The 18,757-nt window shown below is 46.7% G+C and overlaps 1 protein-coding gene across 7 annotated transcripts in view; it reads right to left on the bottom strand.

Moving 5' to 3' along the window:
- Nucleotides 1-18,757, bottom strand: part of FGGY (FGGY carbohydrate kinase domain containing) — a 419,676-nt gene that overhangs the window by 97,809 nt on the left and 303,110 nt on the right. For all 7 annotated transcript variants that reach the window (XM_090047285.1, XM_090047289.1, XM_090047291.1 and 4 more), the window contains one exon: nucleotides 127-255. In XM_090047285.1, the coding sequence (XP_089903411.1) occupies nucleotides 127-255 (129 nt within the window). The remainder of the gene's footprint in view (nucleotides 1-126; nucleotides 256-18,757) is intronic.

The following is an 18,757-nucleotide window of genomic DNA, read 5'->3' as shown; positions in this document are numbered from 1 at the left end:
AGAATAGGTCAGCATGCTGCTTAGCTACTGGCATTTGTAACAAATGAAGCTTTGTGGGAAAGGGATATTTTCCATAAATACAGAATCTCAGTAACATCTCTATTTCCACGTACAAAAACAGCATACCTAGTCCTCCAGCATGTGCATCAATGAGAGATGCTGCTACTGCAATCCCACAAGGAAGACCAAGGTCTTTTGCAGCTTCTGGCGTTAGACCATTTCCAACAGAAGTTCCAGGAGACAGGATTTGGTTTCCTGGGCAGACACAAGAAAAACCAAACAGCTGTCAATGTGATAAACAGAAAAGCAAACATGTATTTTCTCCTTAGAAGGCCTTTCTTCCTTCTCTCATCCAGTCTCACACGGGACACGGAACAAGAAAGGGCATCAAAGAACTCCATTTACTTAGCAAATAGATCTACCACAGTGCATAAATACACAATTGTGGTGTACTGGGCTGTTCAGAACAGCTTAAAAGCTGTGCAGTGTTCTGTGCCCAAAACAGCCATGGAGAAGACAGATTTTACTGTACAGTATAGCCCATTCACGTCCCATTGAACCTACTCTGGTCTTTCTATCAATATGTAGATAGATATAAAGATTCACACTTTATACTGTGGCCATGCACACTATTATCTACAGACCCCATATAACTGCATATCTGGACCTAGATTCAGCTGGGCTGACACACACGTAAACTACTCTTCTTGCACTAGCAGGGGCTGTTTGGCTCACAGGTTGCAGCGAAGAAGGGTGGTTGTAACAACCACCAGAAACTCTGGAGGAGCCAGCACGGAGCTACTCACTTAGCAGACTCTACTGCTCCTGTTAATCCACCCATGGTCAGAACCACCTATATGGGCTGAGGGAAGTGAAGGGGATATTGTGGCTTGTCTATACAGCGCCAGTGGCAGGTCTTAGGGTAAATGGGACAGAGCGTGCCCTACCATTTCAAATGTACTGACATGCTTTGGAGAAGGAAGACTGACTATGAGGCTGCTCTAGCTTCATCCCAGCATCAACTCTGAGAGTTGGAGACTGAAGGCTCAAATACTTGGTACTGAACCTCCTCAAACCCACACCATTTGCAGAAGGACCCATCAGCCATGGTCTGAGCCACCACACTGGGCTGTTAACCATGTCTTACCAAAATGAGGGAGATCATTTGAACAAGCTCAACAATTAGAACAAAAGGAGACAGGCCAAAGCTACGAAGAGCAGATCCAGACTTGGATAGCTACAGAAGTCGTGCTGTTTTGGATCAGGAGCACCAGTTCAGGCCCATCTCTAGGTAAGAAATCCCTTACTTGGCTAGTTGTCGAGCACAACCAGGCATGATGTAGTGAGAAACAACTGACAGCTCCTGGCATCTACACCTCTTTCTTGATGCACAAAATGGGTGTGTAGGGCAGAGGAAAGCACAGTGGGAGCTTCCACGCACTTCCTGACCAACACTTTGACTCCAAGTCAGAGACTTCGCATTCATTTAATGAGGCTCTCTCTCTTTCAAGCTCACTCTGTTTAACAAATTATCTGGGAACAACTTCTTCAAATAAAAGGCAGGCCTACTTTCACCATTGATTTTAATGAGGAAATGCATTAAACTTCAAAAGTGTTCTCATGGGGCAAAGTTCAAATTCAGAAAGCTGCACAGTATGGGTTAATGAACATGAACTGACTGGGATACGAATGAACAAGATATCATCTACTGATAAGACATGTAAAATATTTTGTGATTAAACAGATTTTTGTCACCCAAACACATAACTCTTGGCTGTTCAATCATCAACCAGGTTAACAAGGCAGGCTGTCACCTATGAAAGCTTATGCCTGTCTGGATGAGGTAGTCCCTAAAGCAGGGGTGGACAAAATACAGTCCATGGGCTGGATCAGGCCCACAGGTATCCACCGATTAATTGTACCCCCACCCAGCCCACATGCCTTGCTCCCACCCTGGTGTGTGGAAGGGCCCAGCCGAACCAGCATAAAGTTTCCAGGAGGGGCCACTGCTGCCACTCCTGCAGCCACGGGGGAACCTGTTCAGCTTTCCCGGCCTCCAGCGGCTCCTCCTTGTCTCCTGGCAGGGGCAGGAGGAGCTACAGCAGGGGTGGTGAGGAGCTACAGCTGGGTGGGGACGGGGATCGTGGGGCTGGGGCTGGCAGGAAGATGGAGCCCATACCCAGGGAGGCAGTGGGAGCAGGGAGCTTGGGCGGGTAGGGGATGGGTGTAAGGGAGGGTGTAAGGGTTGGGGGACCCTCCACACACTCCCACCCATGGTTCATAGCCCCTGCTGTCACCAGCAGCAGCAACAACAGCAGGCGGGGCTCCTCAGGGCACTCGCAGCCTGTGCAGGTGCTGCTCCCTGGCGGCGCATGGCTCTGGCCAGAGCTGCACATGTCAGCAAGGAGCATTGGCCGGCCCACCTCTATCGTGTGGGGCTCCCCGCAGCACGCGTGCTGCTCCCGGCACTCACGTGCCATCAGGGAAAGCCCCGCATGATGGAGCCAGCTGCTACCACAGAAGCAGGGGGCGTGGGGCTCCCTGCCACTTCTGGAAGAGTCCCGGCAGCTGCACGTGGGGAAGGCAGCCAGCTCCATCGCATGGGGCTTCCCCCAGTGGTGTGTGAGTGCTGAGAGCCGCACGTGCACCACAGAGAGCCCTGTACAGTGGAGGCAGGCTAGCCTGGCTGCGTTCCTTTTCACCATGTGCAGCTCTGGCCGGAGCCATGCACCGCCAGGCAGCACCACCAGCGCAGGCCACGAGTACCCCAAGGGCCTCCACCTGCTGCTGCTGGCTGTGCACCAGGGTGGGGGGGCGGGATGTGTGGAGGGTCCCCACAGCCCCCTCCCCACATACCCACGTCACATACACACCCACCCCGCAGCATACCCAACACCCCCATGCACACATAACCACACGCCCTCACAAACCCCACACACAACCCACACCCCACTGTGCACACACCCCCACCCCCAACTATACCCCCCCACACACAATGCAACAGTAAGACTTTATTTTGACCTGTTATGCAGTCACTCCTATATACATTACACAACACAAATCACGAAAAAAAAAGTTTGTAATAAATTTAAAATGTGTTCTAGTAGATGTCTGATGTTTAGTATATGATTTGTATATGATTTGTTTTTTCTGATTCAGATGTCCCCTCCCCCCCCCCAAAAAAAAAGTCTGGGGACAAGGGGAGTGACTTGCGGTGGCAAAAGTCAGGGGGTGGGACTTCTGGTCCCAAGATGATGATCAGGGGACAGGGCACCTGTCAAGGGGCAGGGTTACCCTTGCATCCCTCAACAGCTTACCAAAACCCATTAACCAGCCATCTAGTCAAAATAACTGCTCTAAGGTGCCACCCTGCCCTGCCTTCTGCCAACGAGGCTGTGAAATTCTCATTAAAATTTCATTCTTGAATTAGCCTTCATTTTATGTTGTGAATTTAAAATCGACACATATACTCAAGGCTTTCTGCGTTTATGTGGTGGTAACAATCAAACTAGCTCCTTGTGGTCATAATCCAAAGGCACCTTTTCCACCTCCGGTGGCTCATGTGAAATGAATTGCTGGCTCGCTCCACATCTCAGAGGAGAAGTGCCAGCATTCTTGTCTTTCCAAAAAGTACATTAAGGTTAGACAGGAGGACATTTCTATTTTCAGAACACTGTAGTTAAAGAAACAGAAGGCATTAGAAAATAAAACTAGTGCAGAAACTCGTTTTGCTTCTCCCAAACACTGCAAGACCTTGCAAATGAATGGAAGCTCATGAATGTTCACCAACTACAACCACAGTTTTGCTCAATAATCTCCCGTACCTGTTAAAAGCACAGCTATATGATGCTGTACATTCAGTGCAGGATGACGTTTCTGAAAAAAAACTTCTTTCCAACCATTTACTCCCAATTCTGATTTGTTTGTTACAGTCTAAGTGGTCAAATGTCATAACGAGTAATTATTAGTTGGTTACAATCTATTCTAAGGATCAGGGTAACCATTAGACAAAATCTTTTCCTGTGATTTTTCAGTGACTGCACCTATGACAAATGGGCACTTAGGGAACAATCTCAGTGATAAAGATTATCTTCTTTCCTGACGCAAGCAGTAGAAAATGACCATATGGATTTCTCTGAGACACAAAGTGCATTATACTGGTCAACAGTATCATCATTTTCTTTAGGAGAGTGTGTGGAGATCGGTTTATTGTGACTGAAAGGTACAGCCATTTCATGCTTTAGTAAGATGCACTAAATGCAAAGCATATCCGTAGGAAAGATTCTTTGAGTAGATGCGATATCTTTATTGGCCCATAATCCCCACCAATGTTATAGGATAATGGGTTCTCCCTTATTATTTTCTATTATTGTAGCCTTTCACCTGTTAACATCCTGCCATACTTTTAGCTTCTTTCATTTCTTGGAGTCTCGGAACAGCAGAGACTCCCTATGCTTGAAGAAGGGTGACTGCACCCAAAAGCTTGCCAAGAACTTTTTTCCAACTACTCAGTTGGTCTAATAAAAGAGATCACAACTATTCAAAGAACCTAGCCTGCCTATGCCCTTAAACCAACACGGCATATCTGTGTTATTTCAGAAGTCGGGGAAGTAAGAATAATCCTGCCCTGACTAAAGCCAGTCCCTGAAAGTGCTCACATCATTCCCATACTGCCAGTTCAGCTGGTGAAACCTGCTGCCAGAAGCTTGGTGTCAACTACAGGCCATGGCATGACTTAGGAAGAACAAATGCAAAACCAACCTGGAGCAAGACGCTGCAGGGAGTGGTGAGCAAACAGAATTAGCGTGATGGGATCCCCCTGCTCCCAGTCCCACGAGGAAGAGCAGGGAGGAGCCAAGCAGAAGCATACCCCAAGTTCCCTTTAGGAAGAAAGGAAAACAGTGGGGTTATAGGGCAAGGGGATAAGATGAATGGAGACCTCAGAGAGAGCAGAAAAACCCTTTTATCCAGCCAGCAGCAAGAATGCAAAGGTGATGTTAACAGGGGGAAGGCGGCAGAGAAAATAATAAGGGAGAAACCATTATCCTATAACATCAGGAGGATTATGGGCCAATAAAGAGTCTTCCCTTGGTCACTTGGCAGCCAGGGCATAGCTTCATAGTGCTTAGGGTCGGAAAGGACCTAAACAGATCATCAGGTCTGACCCCCTGCCCCGGGCAGGAATGGGTGCCATGTTCATACCACCCAGGCCAAATAGCTGTCTCCTTTTAAAGTATCTTCTGCATGGGCAGAAATATCTTGGGCTTGGGCAGAAGATACTTTAAAAAGAGTGTGCATGGCAACAAGAGAGTGCCTTATTTCCCCCACCCCACCCCCTACACTCCTATGCATTAGAAATCAGTGCATGCACAGGGGTAAACTACATCACCAGCCTGGGACCAAGGGGGAAAGCGCACTCCACAGTGCATCCCTTCCGGGGGAATCTCCTTCCCTGCCCACAAGCCTGAGTAAGCGGGTGTGGAATATGGGTGGAGGCCTGATTTTGCCCCATACGTGGAAGGAGCTGGAAAATACTTAGCGATTCATATGTCTATGCTTACTTGAGAAGCTAGGAAATTCAGCTCAGCACCAGCATGCCCAGACTTCAGAGCTGTAAGAACTTCTCAGCAGAAGACACCAATATGAGCAAATGATCATAATGGCAAAGTGGCCGTTGTCTGATGGATAGGATGCTGCTACTAGTCTCAGAGAGAAAGATGCGGTTCGTCTCTGTCCAATGCAGCAAGTTACCTACTGATATGGGATATGAGCAAGCAACCACAGGAGGAATAAAGCCACCGAAAAGCCATGTACTTCTAATTCATCGGCAGGTGCCGCCATCTACAATTTCAGCCCAGGGTAGAAGCAAGCTGTCAGAGAGGGGGAAGCGGAAATGACAACGCGGGGAGAGCGTTATGGAAAGACGCAGCCAAAGGACTACCCCGTCTTAAGGGAAATGTATCTGCATGCTCTCGTGCAAATCACGCACCTTTGACATAATGGTTTCCAAACCTGGACCTAAGGAAAGAGAAGCAGCACGACTGGAAGGTGAAGGAGTTTCTGCTTTACACTTGTACGGCTGTCTCACTGCGACACACAGAGCCCTTCTCAGCGCAGTGCTTTGATCCACTCTTTTATTTTGCACAGGACATCCCATTTTAGCAGTTCCCCCCCCCCCATAAAGCAGCAAGTTTACAAAAGGAAAAAGCTGTCTGAGCCCTTTCCTCCTCTTTTATCCTTTCTTTCACACTGATGCTGGAATCTGCTACGTTCGTGTTTTGTTTAAAGACTTTATGTGGTACCAACGACCCTCCACCTTTTTAAGCAGTTGCCCCAGCAACCAGCTATTTACCAGACGTAACACACGAAGCAGACAACAATACATCTTCAGTCAACTTTAGTAAGCAAAATGTACCAGACAGAACCTTGCTAATATTTCATACAAGCCGATTTTTTAATGCTCACCAGCTTTTTTAAAATAACAAAAGCAGAGCACAGCAGGGGGCCCAGCTGACTCAGCGATGACACACACTCATTTAAGAGCTGCTTTTAACCTGTCATACAGAACCGAGTTGCATTTTATCTGCAATTGTATTTGGCTGCAAAACTGTAAGGAAAAAAATTTACAAAAGACAAAGGAAAGAAACCCCCAAGGACAAAGCTTCCTTTCTCTATTGACTCGACACCTAACACATTAAAACACCACATCAGTGCATGTGTGTCTCTGTGGACTGCAAGAACAAATCTGACTTTCTTCTGGCCCTATCTTCTGACCCAGAACAACTGGAAATTTGAAATGGTGATAATTAAAAAACAAGTAAAATTGCCACCATCTTTCCTTTAAATAAGCTGTGTGACCTATTGAGAAGGCTACGCATTTAATGTGAGGAGTGCCCAAGCACAGGGTCCAAGAAAGCAGAAACCTCATAAAAATAGAGTCTCATAATGTAAGTCCCACTCCACTTAAGCCACGGGCTAACTCCTGCCTACCCTCTGTTAGCTAAAAAAGCCACACTGTAGTCTCTTAGGTGAGGTACAGACAGTCAAAATGCCCGAGGCTGAATCAATTCAGTCTTTGCAGGTTAGTTTAAACTGCACAGATGAAATTGAAACAGAAGTGAGCAGACATTTACCTTTGATTCAGGTAATGCAGCCACATGCCTGCAGTGGCTCAGGCCAGAAGCTGGGACCACTAGAGCACGACTCTGGCTGTGTTCACTTCTTCTTCCTGCTGCTCACCAGGTCTCTGGGATTTGCAGTCCAGATTCTCATCATCAGAACTCTGCAGGGTTGCACATCACTTCCTGCTTCCAGGTGTCTCTGGGATTTGTAGTCCACAGTTGCATCCAGCAGTAAGTTTGAGCAGGGGAAGGGGTGTTTAACTCCCCTCCCAGACCCCAGTCGGGGTTTGCTTGGGGGAGCAGTCCCCCTGCTATAGACTGGACTGCATCCCGAGCCAGGCTTTTTCCCCCTTGTCAGGCAGCCCACACTGCTCAAGTTAGAGAGCAGAGGGGCACAACCAGCCCTGCATTTTGGGGCAGACAGTACATGCCAGCCCAGCCCAGGGCTGGAAAGCATGCTGGGGTCCTGGGGGGACTGGCATTTAAGTTGAATTAGGAAAGGGGGCTGAGACAGAAGTTTCTTAAACCAGTTTGACCCAAATCAGTTAAGTCTGCTACTACATTCAACCAGGCTTATCTTAATCCAGTTCCAGCCGTTCTGAAACTGGTTTGTGTTCTCTGAGCTTCTATTCTGCTACAGGTTTAAACCAGTTTCTGATCACTTAAACTGGTTTATGTGTAACTTCTGTTCCTAGCCATAGAGGCAGAGAGCATCTTGTTAGTTTGCAGAGTGCCTTGCACAGCCCAGCTGGGGCTCCCTGGGGCTGCTGCAATAACAAAGCAAAATAACAGGAGGAATTCACAGAATGCCCATGCACAGAGCCATGTGCACAACCAAAGTTCACCTTTATATATCCGGATAAATAAGCTGAGAACTCTCTGCAATAGCCATCCAGCCTTTCCGATACTAGGAATGTGCAGAATTGCCTCACCCAATCAACAGGGCAATCAGACTTTCGTTTAGTTTAGTTTAGTTATGCAAAGGTGACTGTTTGGGAATAAAGCAGGGTAGAGATGCACCTTAGAGACCAATGGTTCACAACATTTTTAGACTCAAGGCACCACTCCACATGTTTTCAGAATTTAGTAGCACCGCATTTCAAAAACTAATGTACATGTAGCATGAATATTATAATATAAACATACATTATTAATCAATATGTTGTTCATTAATTGTATTAATATATAATAGAATATAACATGTAATTTAACAGTCACCCCCTTCAGGTTATTCCTCTCCAGCTCTGCCTGGCTCTTTGCATGTCTGTTCTCAGCACAGCACCTGGACTCCAAGTCACCACCAGGGACAGGGAACTGCAGGACCTATTTGTGGCCTTCATTATCCCAGGGCAATCCCCCTTGAACTCCAGGCCTGAGACCCAAACAGACAGAGCCCAGGAATGCCCAGCTGGCAGGGACAAAGTGCTGGGCTAGGGTTTGAGAGACAGGGGGAGGCAACATAACATATAAGGCTAGGGAGGAGGGAGGGGTATCCTCTCCCCATCCCCAGCTGGCACCTGAGGACGCAAGCACAACCCCTGCTCCAACCACTGCTCCGTCACAAACTCACACACCAGAAAATAAACCTTAAAGTTTACAAGAATATAACCCCTAAAGTTCACGCTTATTTAGGATTCAAGGGACTTTAGAGAGCTGATGTCAGCACTAGGAATTAGTGCATTTCTTCAAAATGTTAACAAACATATGAAATAGCTCAGGACTATGTTCATGAATTGTCCATTAAAAATACTAATGGAAAAAGGAGTTTCTGAAAAATCAGATTTTTTCAGAGGGGAATTCTGAATGTGTTGAAATGTAACTGTGCACCAGAAAAATCAACACACAATACTACAATTCAGTTCAGCTAAACCCAGACTGAAAGATATGGTCTGCTAAAATGAATCATTTTGTCTTAGGTCAAATCAACTTGCATCCACATCCAACTGAGTTGCCCTAGTGCTTCATATTTGCGGTAGCTCATTTGCCTGATACCCCCATTTCCCCTTTGGGCCAAACTTCTACCTGGTCTACTTTTCAGCTCAGCAACTAAGGGTAATGGAGGTCATTTAATTACCTAAGACAAATGGACCAAGGCTGATGGGAGGACTTGACAAAGCCAAACAATCTGTGCAGGTACCAGAAAATGATCTATTAAGCTAAAAAGTCAAGTCAGTCTAAAGGTCGTGAATGCATGCATTGACTAAGGCTCTTTCCTGTATGTCCAGTGAAGACACATTTTACATCTATATAATCTATTTTCTTGGCAAAAGGAAAGTAGGAAAATACATTACAAGGCTTTGGATATATTTATCTGTTACATGTGTACAGGATCTACCTGAAGTCTCTGGGACACAAACATGCATTGGGTAACTGGAATTGGATTGAGAGTAACATGAATATTGCCTACATATGTAGGAGCCTTACTCTGAGGTATGTGAGCGATAAATATATTATATGCACATATAACTTAGTAAATAATCAAGTGTAACAGTCAAACAATTGATTCAGGTAACTGAAGATATAAATTTATAGCACACTGACTACCTGGGTGTGTATACTTATCCATACCAAATGTAATGTACTTTTATCTCTCAGCGGAAGTGTGGTGAGCTACCTCCCACTTAGTGGAGGTAAAAGCACTTATAAAGTCTATTATAATGGAGGAGCTAGCAAACTCTAAGTTCACACCCTAACTTACCTAATGGGAGCTCACCAGTGTAGATATATATAACTTTATAGTATACCATCAATAGCATTCTTGTCTCTAAATACTGCAGATCAACAAGTGGCATCATTCTATTTGATTAATGTTTTACTTGTTGATATTGCAGATCACTCATTCTGGCTGGGAATGATAGATCTCTACTTTGATTTACATATATAATTTATCTTTTATTACTCAGTCAAGTGCTTTTTATTACCTGTTGTTTATTAATAATGCAGGTGATAGTAACTCTCATTTGAAGCATTATTTGATTACCCCTTTTTCAAATCCAGAAGAAATACGAGATCAATACAAGAAATACCTTAATCAATTATTAAAGGAACTTTCTGAAGCCTTCAAGTCCACACAACTTCAATCCCCACACAGACTGACAAGAATTAACTACCTTTATATTCTATCCATTTCTAGCAGCCATGTTTCAAAAGGAATGCAATAAAATGGTGAGGGTTCAAAGAAGAGTGATGAGAATGCCTAAAAGACCAGAAAATAGGCTTCTACTGACATTTAAAGGCCCAACAAATGCAACATGCCTAACTTAACAAAGAGAAGGTTACTTGGACCAGTACCTAAGAATATCATCTCAGCTAGATTGAATTGTTGACCCTGCAACATCTGAAGAAAAGAAGGTTGCAGTTTACAGATAAGGAGGTTCAGAGAGGCTGAAGAAGAAAGGCCTGGAAACGCAGGGGAGTTTCTTAGAGACTTCAAGAGTCACCGAAGCACCTAGAAAAGGAAAAGAAAGGGGGCACCTTCTAGAGAGGCCAGAAAGCAGCAAATGGGGGGGAAAAAAAGCAAATTATGGAGGAAAACTGGCTGTAGCTGATTTATAAAGAGTCTCTGGGCTGGACCACAGGGGAGTAGGAAGTCTGGATTCCCTAATCATCCTTCCCATCAGTGCAGTTACTATAATCAGCAGAGACTTTGGATGCCATCCCAAGAAGGAAGAGCCGGAGTAGGACATTATATATCTAGCCAGAGTAGCAAGTGACATATAAGGAAGGTGACTGGAGGCTCAATGAAAGAAACTGAGGACAGATGACTGCAGTTCACTAGAGTGCATCAGGGAACGAAGACGGCATCCTGACAAAGTACTTCCATGGGAATAATAATATTACAGCAGACAGATCTTTGGCCTTGCAGACCAAAATCAAGTGACTGAAAGCTAGACAAAATAAAACTAGAAAAAAACCCACACCAATATTTAACAACAACAATATTTGGGGTCATATACCCAAATCTAAGATGGCCCTGAATTTAAGATGACCCCTCATACTTAGATTCTATACAAGCTAATTGCCTGTCAAGAATGATGGATTTCAGGGAGTGTTTACACGGTCCCCCTTCAACCCTCACTCACCGTTCAAGGATGACCATGTAAAGACTCCCTTTGCTGCTACCATCGCCTACTCCTTCAGCCTCTGGTGCAGGGGGCTCCCTCCCCCCCACCTACCTCCACCTCACAGCAGGGCTTCCCTCCATCTCCCCTCCCCCCTTTATTCCCTGCCGCTGAGCCCTGACAACAGCCACCACCATGACCACCCCCACTTCACCTCCAGCTTTCCCTTTATGCTGCACGGTGTGCACGACCACGCAGTAGTGCTCATGCCACTCTGCCTGGCATGTCTGCATGGTCATGCACACCACACAGCTTAGGGGAACGTTGTTCACCTCCCCCTGCCCCGTGCCAGCCCAAGCCCAAGCCCATGCAGCCTCTCTCCCTCCCCGCTGCCTCCCCCTCCCTACTGCCTATTGTTCAGGCCCCCTCCCCACTCCCCTCCTTCTCTCCCTCCCCACCACCCAGCCCTGACAAGAGCTGCCACCATGACCCCCCTTTTCTTCCCCCTGCCCTGCTCTCCTCCCTCCCTCCCTACCTGCTGCCTCCCTCTCCCTGCAGGCTGTTCTGTGGGGTGGGGGGGTGGCCACCACCGTAACCCCCTGCTTCACCCTCAGGCAGGGAGGCATGGGGAAGCCCTGCTGCTCAGGTGACCAGGGCGTGTTAGCCACCACCACAAACTTCCTTGGCAGCAGCTCAACCTTGGACCGACACAGCCAATTGCCATCCACCTTCTTGGCGGTGCATGCACAGTTGGCCAAAAGCATTATGGGCAGGCAGGCAGGCAGGCAGGCAGACAGACAGACTAAGCCCTTTATACATATATATATATACAGAATGTGAAAAATTCTAAATTTCTTAAATTTTCACATGTACAGAATCTAACTATTGGAGGGTCGTCTTAAATTTGCTCCCCAAAAAGAGCAGCAGGGACAAGGAGCCAGACCCACACCCTTCATAGTTTCATAGTTGATAGGGTAAGAAGGGACCCAAGCAGATCATCAAGTCCGACCCCCTGCCTTGGCAGGAAAGACTACTGGGGTCAAATGGTCCCCATCTTCAAAAAAGGCAGGAAGGAGGACCCGGGAAACTATAGGCCAGTTAGTCTCACCTCAACCCTAGGCAAGCTGTTCGAGAAAATTATGCTGGCACACATCCAGGAGGGGCCAGCAGGAGACTGCATGCTTAGGGGCAACCAACATGGGTTCATCAGTGGCAGGTCCTGTCAGACCAACCTGGTGGCCTTTTACGATCAGATCACCAGATCATTAGACGCAGGGGCAGCAGTGGATATAATCTTCCTGGACTTCCGGAAGGCTTTTGACACTGTCTCTCACCCTGTTCTCATCAAGAAACTGGGGGGCTGTGGTGTAGACACCCACACAGTCAAATGGGTCACCAACTGGCTGGAGAGCCGCACCCAGAGGGTGGTAGTGGATGGGTCCTTCTCAACCTGGAAGGACGTGGGCAGTGGGGTTCCGCAGGGCTCAGTCCTCGGGCCCGCGCTGTTCAACATCTTCATCAGTGACTTGGATGAGGGGGTAAAAAGCACCCTGTTCAAATTTGCTGATGACACTAAGATGTGGGGGGACGTGGGTACATTGGAAGGATGCAACAGGCTACAATCAGACCTAGACAGGTTACAAGGGTGGGCGGACAAGAACAGGATGGGTTTCAACACAGACAAGTGCAAGGTGATGCACCTTGGGAGGAACAACCGGCACCATACCTACAGGTTGGGGAACTCCCCTCTTATCAGCACGGAGGTGGAAAGGGATCTGGGGGACATCACTGACTCCAAGATGAACATGGGCCGGCAGCGTGGGGAGGCAGTAAGGAAGGCCAACCGCACCTTGGCATGCATCCACAGATGCATCTCGAGCAGGTCCAAGGAGGTGATCCTCCCCCTCTATGCGGCACTGGTCAGGCCGCAGCTGGAATACTGCGTCCAGTTCTGGGCGCCACACTTCAAGAGGGATGTCGACAGCATGGAGAGGGTCCAGAGGAGGGCCACTCGTATGATCAGGGGACAGCAGGGCAGGCCCTATGAGGACAGGCTGTGGGACCTGAACCTGTTCAGCCTCCACAAGAGAAGGCTGAGGGGGGATCTTGTGGCCTGTTATAAACTAGTCGGGGGGATCAGCAGGCATTGGGGAAGTCACTGTTCCCCCGAGCACTGCCAGGAGTGACCAGGAATAATGGTTGCAAGCTGGCAGAGGGTAGGTTTAGGTTAGATATCAGGAGGCGCTACTTCACAGTCAGGGCGGCTAGGGTCTGGAACCAGCTTCCAAGAGAAGTGGTGCAGGCCCCTACCCTGGGGGTCATTAAGAGGAGGCTGGATGAACACCTTGCTGGGGTCGTCTGACCCCAGTACTCTTTCCTGCCATGGCAGGGGGTTGGACTAGATGATCTGCTCAGGTCCCTTCTGACCCTAGAAACTATGAAACTATGAAACTATGACCCCGGATAGGTGATTGTCTAGCCTCCTTCTGAAGACCCCCAGGGTGGGAGTGAGCACCACTTTCCTTGGAAGTTGGTTCCAGATCCTAGCCGCCCTGACTGTGAAGTAGTGTCTCCTGATGTCTAGCCTGAACCTACTCTCAGTCAACTAATGACCTTTATCCCTAGTTACTCCTGGTAGTGCTCAGGGGAACAGGGTTTCTCCCGTTCCCCACTGGTCCCCCTTGGTAAGTTTATAGATGGCCACCAGATCCCCTCTCAAGGAGGCCCTTGCCTCCCCACTTTTGGCCTCCCCTGCCCCTTGCCCCTTTGTGCCTATGACTTCCTGCCCCCTACCCTGCACTCATCTGCTGCTTACCTTCTGTGGGGCGGCTCTGGTTCTGGGTCAGTAAGCAGCGATGGCAGCTGTGGCTTAGCCCAGCCAAGCCAGGGAAAAAATGAATGGCTACAGCTCCAGGCCTGGCTGGGTTAGACCAGAGCTAGAGCTGAAGGTAGTCAGTTAGGACGTGTGGGAAAGGGGGAGGCAAGCAGCACAGTCTCCCCTGCACTTCCCTCTAAGCTGCACACCCCAGGTCTCCCCCACATGCTGCTCCCCACCGCATGATCTCTCCTGCATTTCTCCTACGACATGCCCCGTCTTCTACTACATGAGCCACCTCGGCCCAGGGCAGGCAGTGGCTCAGCTATGGTTTTGGCCATGAGCTCAGGGACTGAAGCTGGACTTGACCTGCCATATTCCCCACTTCAAATCTAGTTGAGCCCCCTCCCGCCCCCCGCCCTGTTGTTTGTGGGGGGAAACCTTATCTTGGATTCGAGTAAATATGATAAACACTGAAATAACTTGACAAGATTTCAATTGGATTCTCTAGCAATAGAAATTTTCTAATTTAAGATTCATTGTTTTTCTGAAAGACATACTCTATTTCATACAGAAAGTCAACCTCTGGCCTATGTTATAGAGAAGGCCTGACGATGTGATCACAATGGGCCCTTTCTGGCTACCTAATCTATGTCTCAAAAAAGTAAATTCCCATGTTAACCCAAGAAAGAAGGTGAAGAGGAGGAGAAGAAGAAAAGATTCCAAGAAAGGGAAAGCATTAGATAAGGGAAGGAGGAAGAGGAAGATGTTCAACAGAAAGCCTCTGATCTGGAACTTCCTGAAGACAGCCTTTTTTATTGCGACCATATGGAGAAAATGTTTTAGAAATAATCATTTAAACAACAACAGAGTGCCAAAGTGAACAGGACAGACAGAGGATGAAAGGAAAAAAATACCAGTTTTGCTTTTGACTCCCTTCTCTTTGTCTTTTAAGTGTCTAATCACACAAAAGAATTGAGGTATCTCAGGTATCCCTAGCTCACACTGAAACATACATTTAACCCCATGTCACCTGGAGTGTCACCAGCTGCTCAGCATACAGGACCTTCCTCATGCTCCTGGCATGGCGTGTAGAGCTACTTTATTTAGTCAAACTTTTCTAACATCTTTCAGCTCCTGTAGATCAGTGTGTGCACAGCAGCCCTTGCATGCTGTGTGTGGCTTTGACCTACAATAGGGATAACTGATTTAAAATGCCTAGGTAGCTAACATATTTCACAGTATACAAAAATATGGCAGGTGTCCCATAATGTCTAGTTACATTCCTGCCGTGTAAAGCCCCAAATTAAGCCAGTCCAGCACACTGCAATGGATGAGTGGAATGCAGGTCCTGGAAAGAGGGGATCCAGATGGGAACTTCAGTCTGCTATTAAAGGATTACGCCTGATTTATGATATGTCAAAATGAAGGGGTAGCAAAACCACAGGACAAATTGAAGGTGGGAAGGAGTGAGGTTACTACAAGAGACAAACGCATCAGCTCAATTACCTTTTGCCTTGAAGAGGGCGATTTCCCAAGACACACTTTCACCACTATTATCTCATACACACTTTTCTTCCTTACACTGTTTAAAGATAAAATATCAGTGTGGTAACTGCTGCAGGCAAGGCTTGTGCTAAGACTGTTGATTTAAACTTTTGCTGTCTACTAAAAATGAAAAAAAGAAGTATAAATTTAGCTCCCAGATTTCATTTTTAACAGGAAGAGAAAGTTGAAGTTGCCATAATATAAATTTAAACATCATTTAATGTGCAGAACAAGCAAGAAAGAATATAATTGTGCCTGTCAGATATAGAAGGAACAAGTGCAAAAAAAAAATGTATGTAGACGAACTTTGGTTCCAACACAGTAGTTTAAATTCAGCCTGCTTTCTGGCAAATTAAGTTGTTTGCCTACTCTCCAGGGGATATCCATCCAGTTCAGTTCCTATCCAGGACACCAAAAGATTAAACAGAGCCTCTACACTTCCAGCCAGTGCAGGTTGATGACAGCATATTAAATCTTTCTTCATCTTTCCCTTGTCTTTAGCAGCATGGTGGAACCTGCCAAGTTATATCAGCCTGTAACGGGACATACTAGCCCTTTAAGGAAAGGTTAATAGTGATCTAAACTACCCCAATTTGAGTGCTCACAACTGAACAAAGGCTCTGAGCACATGGAAGTCCTGGCAGGTCGGAAAATGGGCCTGGGGGCAGAAGGGGACAGAGTCAGTCACAGAAGGGTGTAGGGTCAGGGTCCTGGTCGTGTAGGGTAAGACAAATCTGTCAATCAGTAGAAGTCCTAAGAAGGAAAAAAAAAAATCAAATCAAAACTCCATACTCTCACTCACTGAGATTGGAGGTGGGGGGAGAGATGAGACCTCTTCCCTCCAAGAGTTCACTTCCCAGGCTGGAAAAAAAAGGGGTTGGAAACCCCCCACCCAGGAAACTGTGGGAGCAAAGACATGAGCTATCAATGTTTTGCCCTTCAGATACATTTTACTCTGAGACTTGAGTTCAGCCTAGATAGAGCTGAGCCTGGAACATGTAAAGGGTGCCTTGCGAAAGAAAGGCAAAAAGTAGCTCGGGGCAGATAAGTTGCCACACATAGCTCAGTCTTCCCTCAAAAAATTCTCTCAAGCTTGTTACTGCTGATTCAGAGATTATGAAACAGAGCCTCAGGCTTCAAAGGAAGAGTCGCCACCAAACACCTCCTTCCACCCTGCCAGTTTCACCCATTTTCAAGTTGTTGCAACTGAAATGACAGGAAGCCAAAGAAACGTTAGCATTTTTGGAGCACGACTTGCTTGCAAATTCCATGGATTTCCATAGCATCTAACATGCAAGGATGCTGTGACTCACACCTTTAACATGCTTCTGAAACTGCAACTTATTGAGGGGAAAAACCACATTAAAAAAGGTTAAGTTGCATTAAGTTTCCTCTTTTCCCCTGTTCATTATTTGCTAGGGTGTTTCAGAAACCAACGGTAATTTCAAAATAAAGCTATTTTATGTGCAGTGATAACTTACTGCACCACATCCCTTCCCTACTTAGCAGCAAACAACGGGTGAGTCTGACAGTGCTGCTGTGCAGTTTCCCACTCATTGCACGCAAAACGGTTTTATTTCAAAATTGTCATTACAGTCTGAAACACCTTTCTATATCATATGGCAAGTTCAGAGCTCAAATACTGTTGGCACTTCTGCAGTTCTCGGAACAGATACTCAAGTCCAGCGGACTGGGATCAGGGATGCCTGCAGAAAAGGATCACGGTGCCCTTGGCCTTGAAAAATATCCTCGAGTACGTGCTCTGAGCTGTTTGGCATTCAAATCCTTAGAAGCAGTGGTAAAGGAAGAGTACTAGTGGGAAGGCAATTCTCAGCTGCATTGTTTTAGGGCAAGTTAATATTTCATGGGTCCTCCCACATCAGAATAGAAACTCAGTTCCCAGAAGATGCAGGTGAATCTACCACGTCACTCCTGTCTGCAACACCAACATCAGTACTCTGTCTCCGGTGGTAGCGTATGTCTGAACTGGCTTTCCAAAGAAGGTGAAATCAGTGATGTAGAGTCTAGGTATATTGTAAATATAACTTATTTTATTTACCCAGAAACAACAGTCCTGAGATAAGATGGCTATATGGAGCAATCCCTCTTTTCAGGAATCTCAGCCCAGCACTAGTGCCTGGTTCCCAGGGAATAGCTCAGCCTCAACAACTACCGCTAATAAGAGACAAAGGTAGGCAGCAAATTTCCCAGCTATTCATGCTATTTTATTTCTCCTCTTGCGTCCTCTATACAGATGTTCACGTAACTGAAACAATAAAGCATCTCTTCCCAAGCATCACAACTTGCGCATACACAAAAACAAACTCAGAAGATTGTGGAAATACACCCCACCCCTCCAGAGATGTGTGTAGTAACAATACTTTTATTCATGTAGGCTGGTACTTACATGTGCAACACAGTAGCACATTGCACATGTAAAAATAGCCAACAAGTATACTTCGTTCCTTGCTTGAATTTGTGATGGGAGACAGCTTTGGGAACTAAGCTTGACAATCTGGTTTTGAGTTTTTCAGCACGTACACGGTGAAAATGAACCGTATCGCCTACAGACGGTGTTAGATCCCTGAGCCAGGTCCCAAATGGTACTTGGTTTTCTTTATTCTCAGTCCAAGACAAACCACTGCACATGAGACAACTTTGGACAGAGTGACATTTTGCAAAAGCAAGGAACCTGCTTTACTCATCTACAGGCCCTTTTATAGGAATCATGAAGGAAATATGCCAAAGTAGGCAAGGCTCTTTAGGCACCGAAGTCCAAAACACCATGAAAGCACTGAAGTTTACAGTCCTCAGAGCTCCAGATTTGGGCATCACAATGCCAAGGAAGGAGTGCAACATGCCAGGACTGTGTGCAGGGGCACGCACTGCTATGCCTATAGAGGAAGAAAGCAAGAAACACAAGTGAGTCTCAGTATTGAGTCAAAGTCCTTGCAATTTAAAATAATCTCAGAGCCAACCTACAAAAGGGTTAAACTCACAGAGAAGGATACCTGAGACAGGCTCATGCAATGCTGCAGTTTTGGAAGACTGGCTGCCAAGACCAAGAAGGAACTGGCTCGAACAGTTGACCAGTAGCATCTATAGGCAGGCAGGCATAAAAGCCTGCAGATCACAGAATCATGTAAGCGGAGCTGGAGGGGATCTCCAAAGATCATCTAGTCCAACCCCCTGCCAGAGGCAGGATCATCCCT

Source organism: Crocodylus siamensis, chromosome 5 (genome assembly GCF_052110815.1).
Source record: "Crocodylus siamensis isolate JL-2025a chromosome 5, ASM5211081v1, whole genome shotgun sequence".
Classification (NCBI taxonomy): domain Eukaryota; kingdom Metazoa; phylum Chordata; order Crocodylia; family Crocodylidae; genus Crocodylus; species Crocodylus siamensis.
The sequence above is the reverse complement of the archived record's forward strand: the minus strand, read 5'-3'. Positions and strand labels throughout refer to the sequence as shown.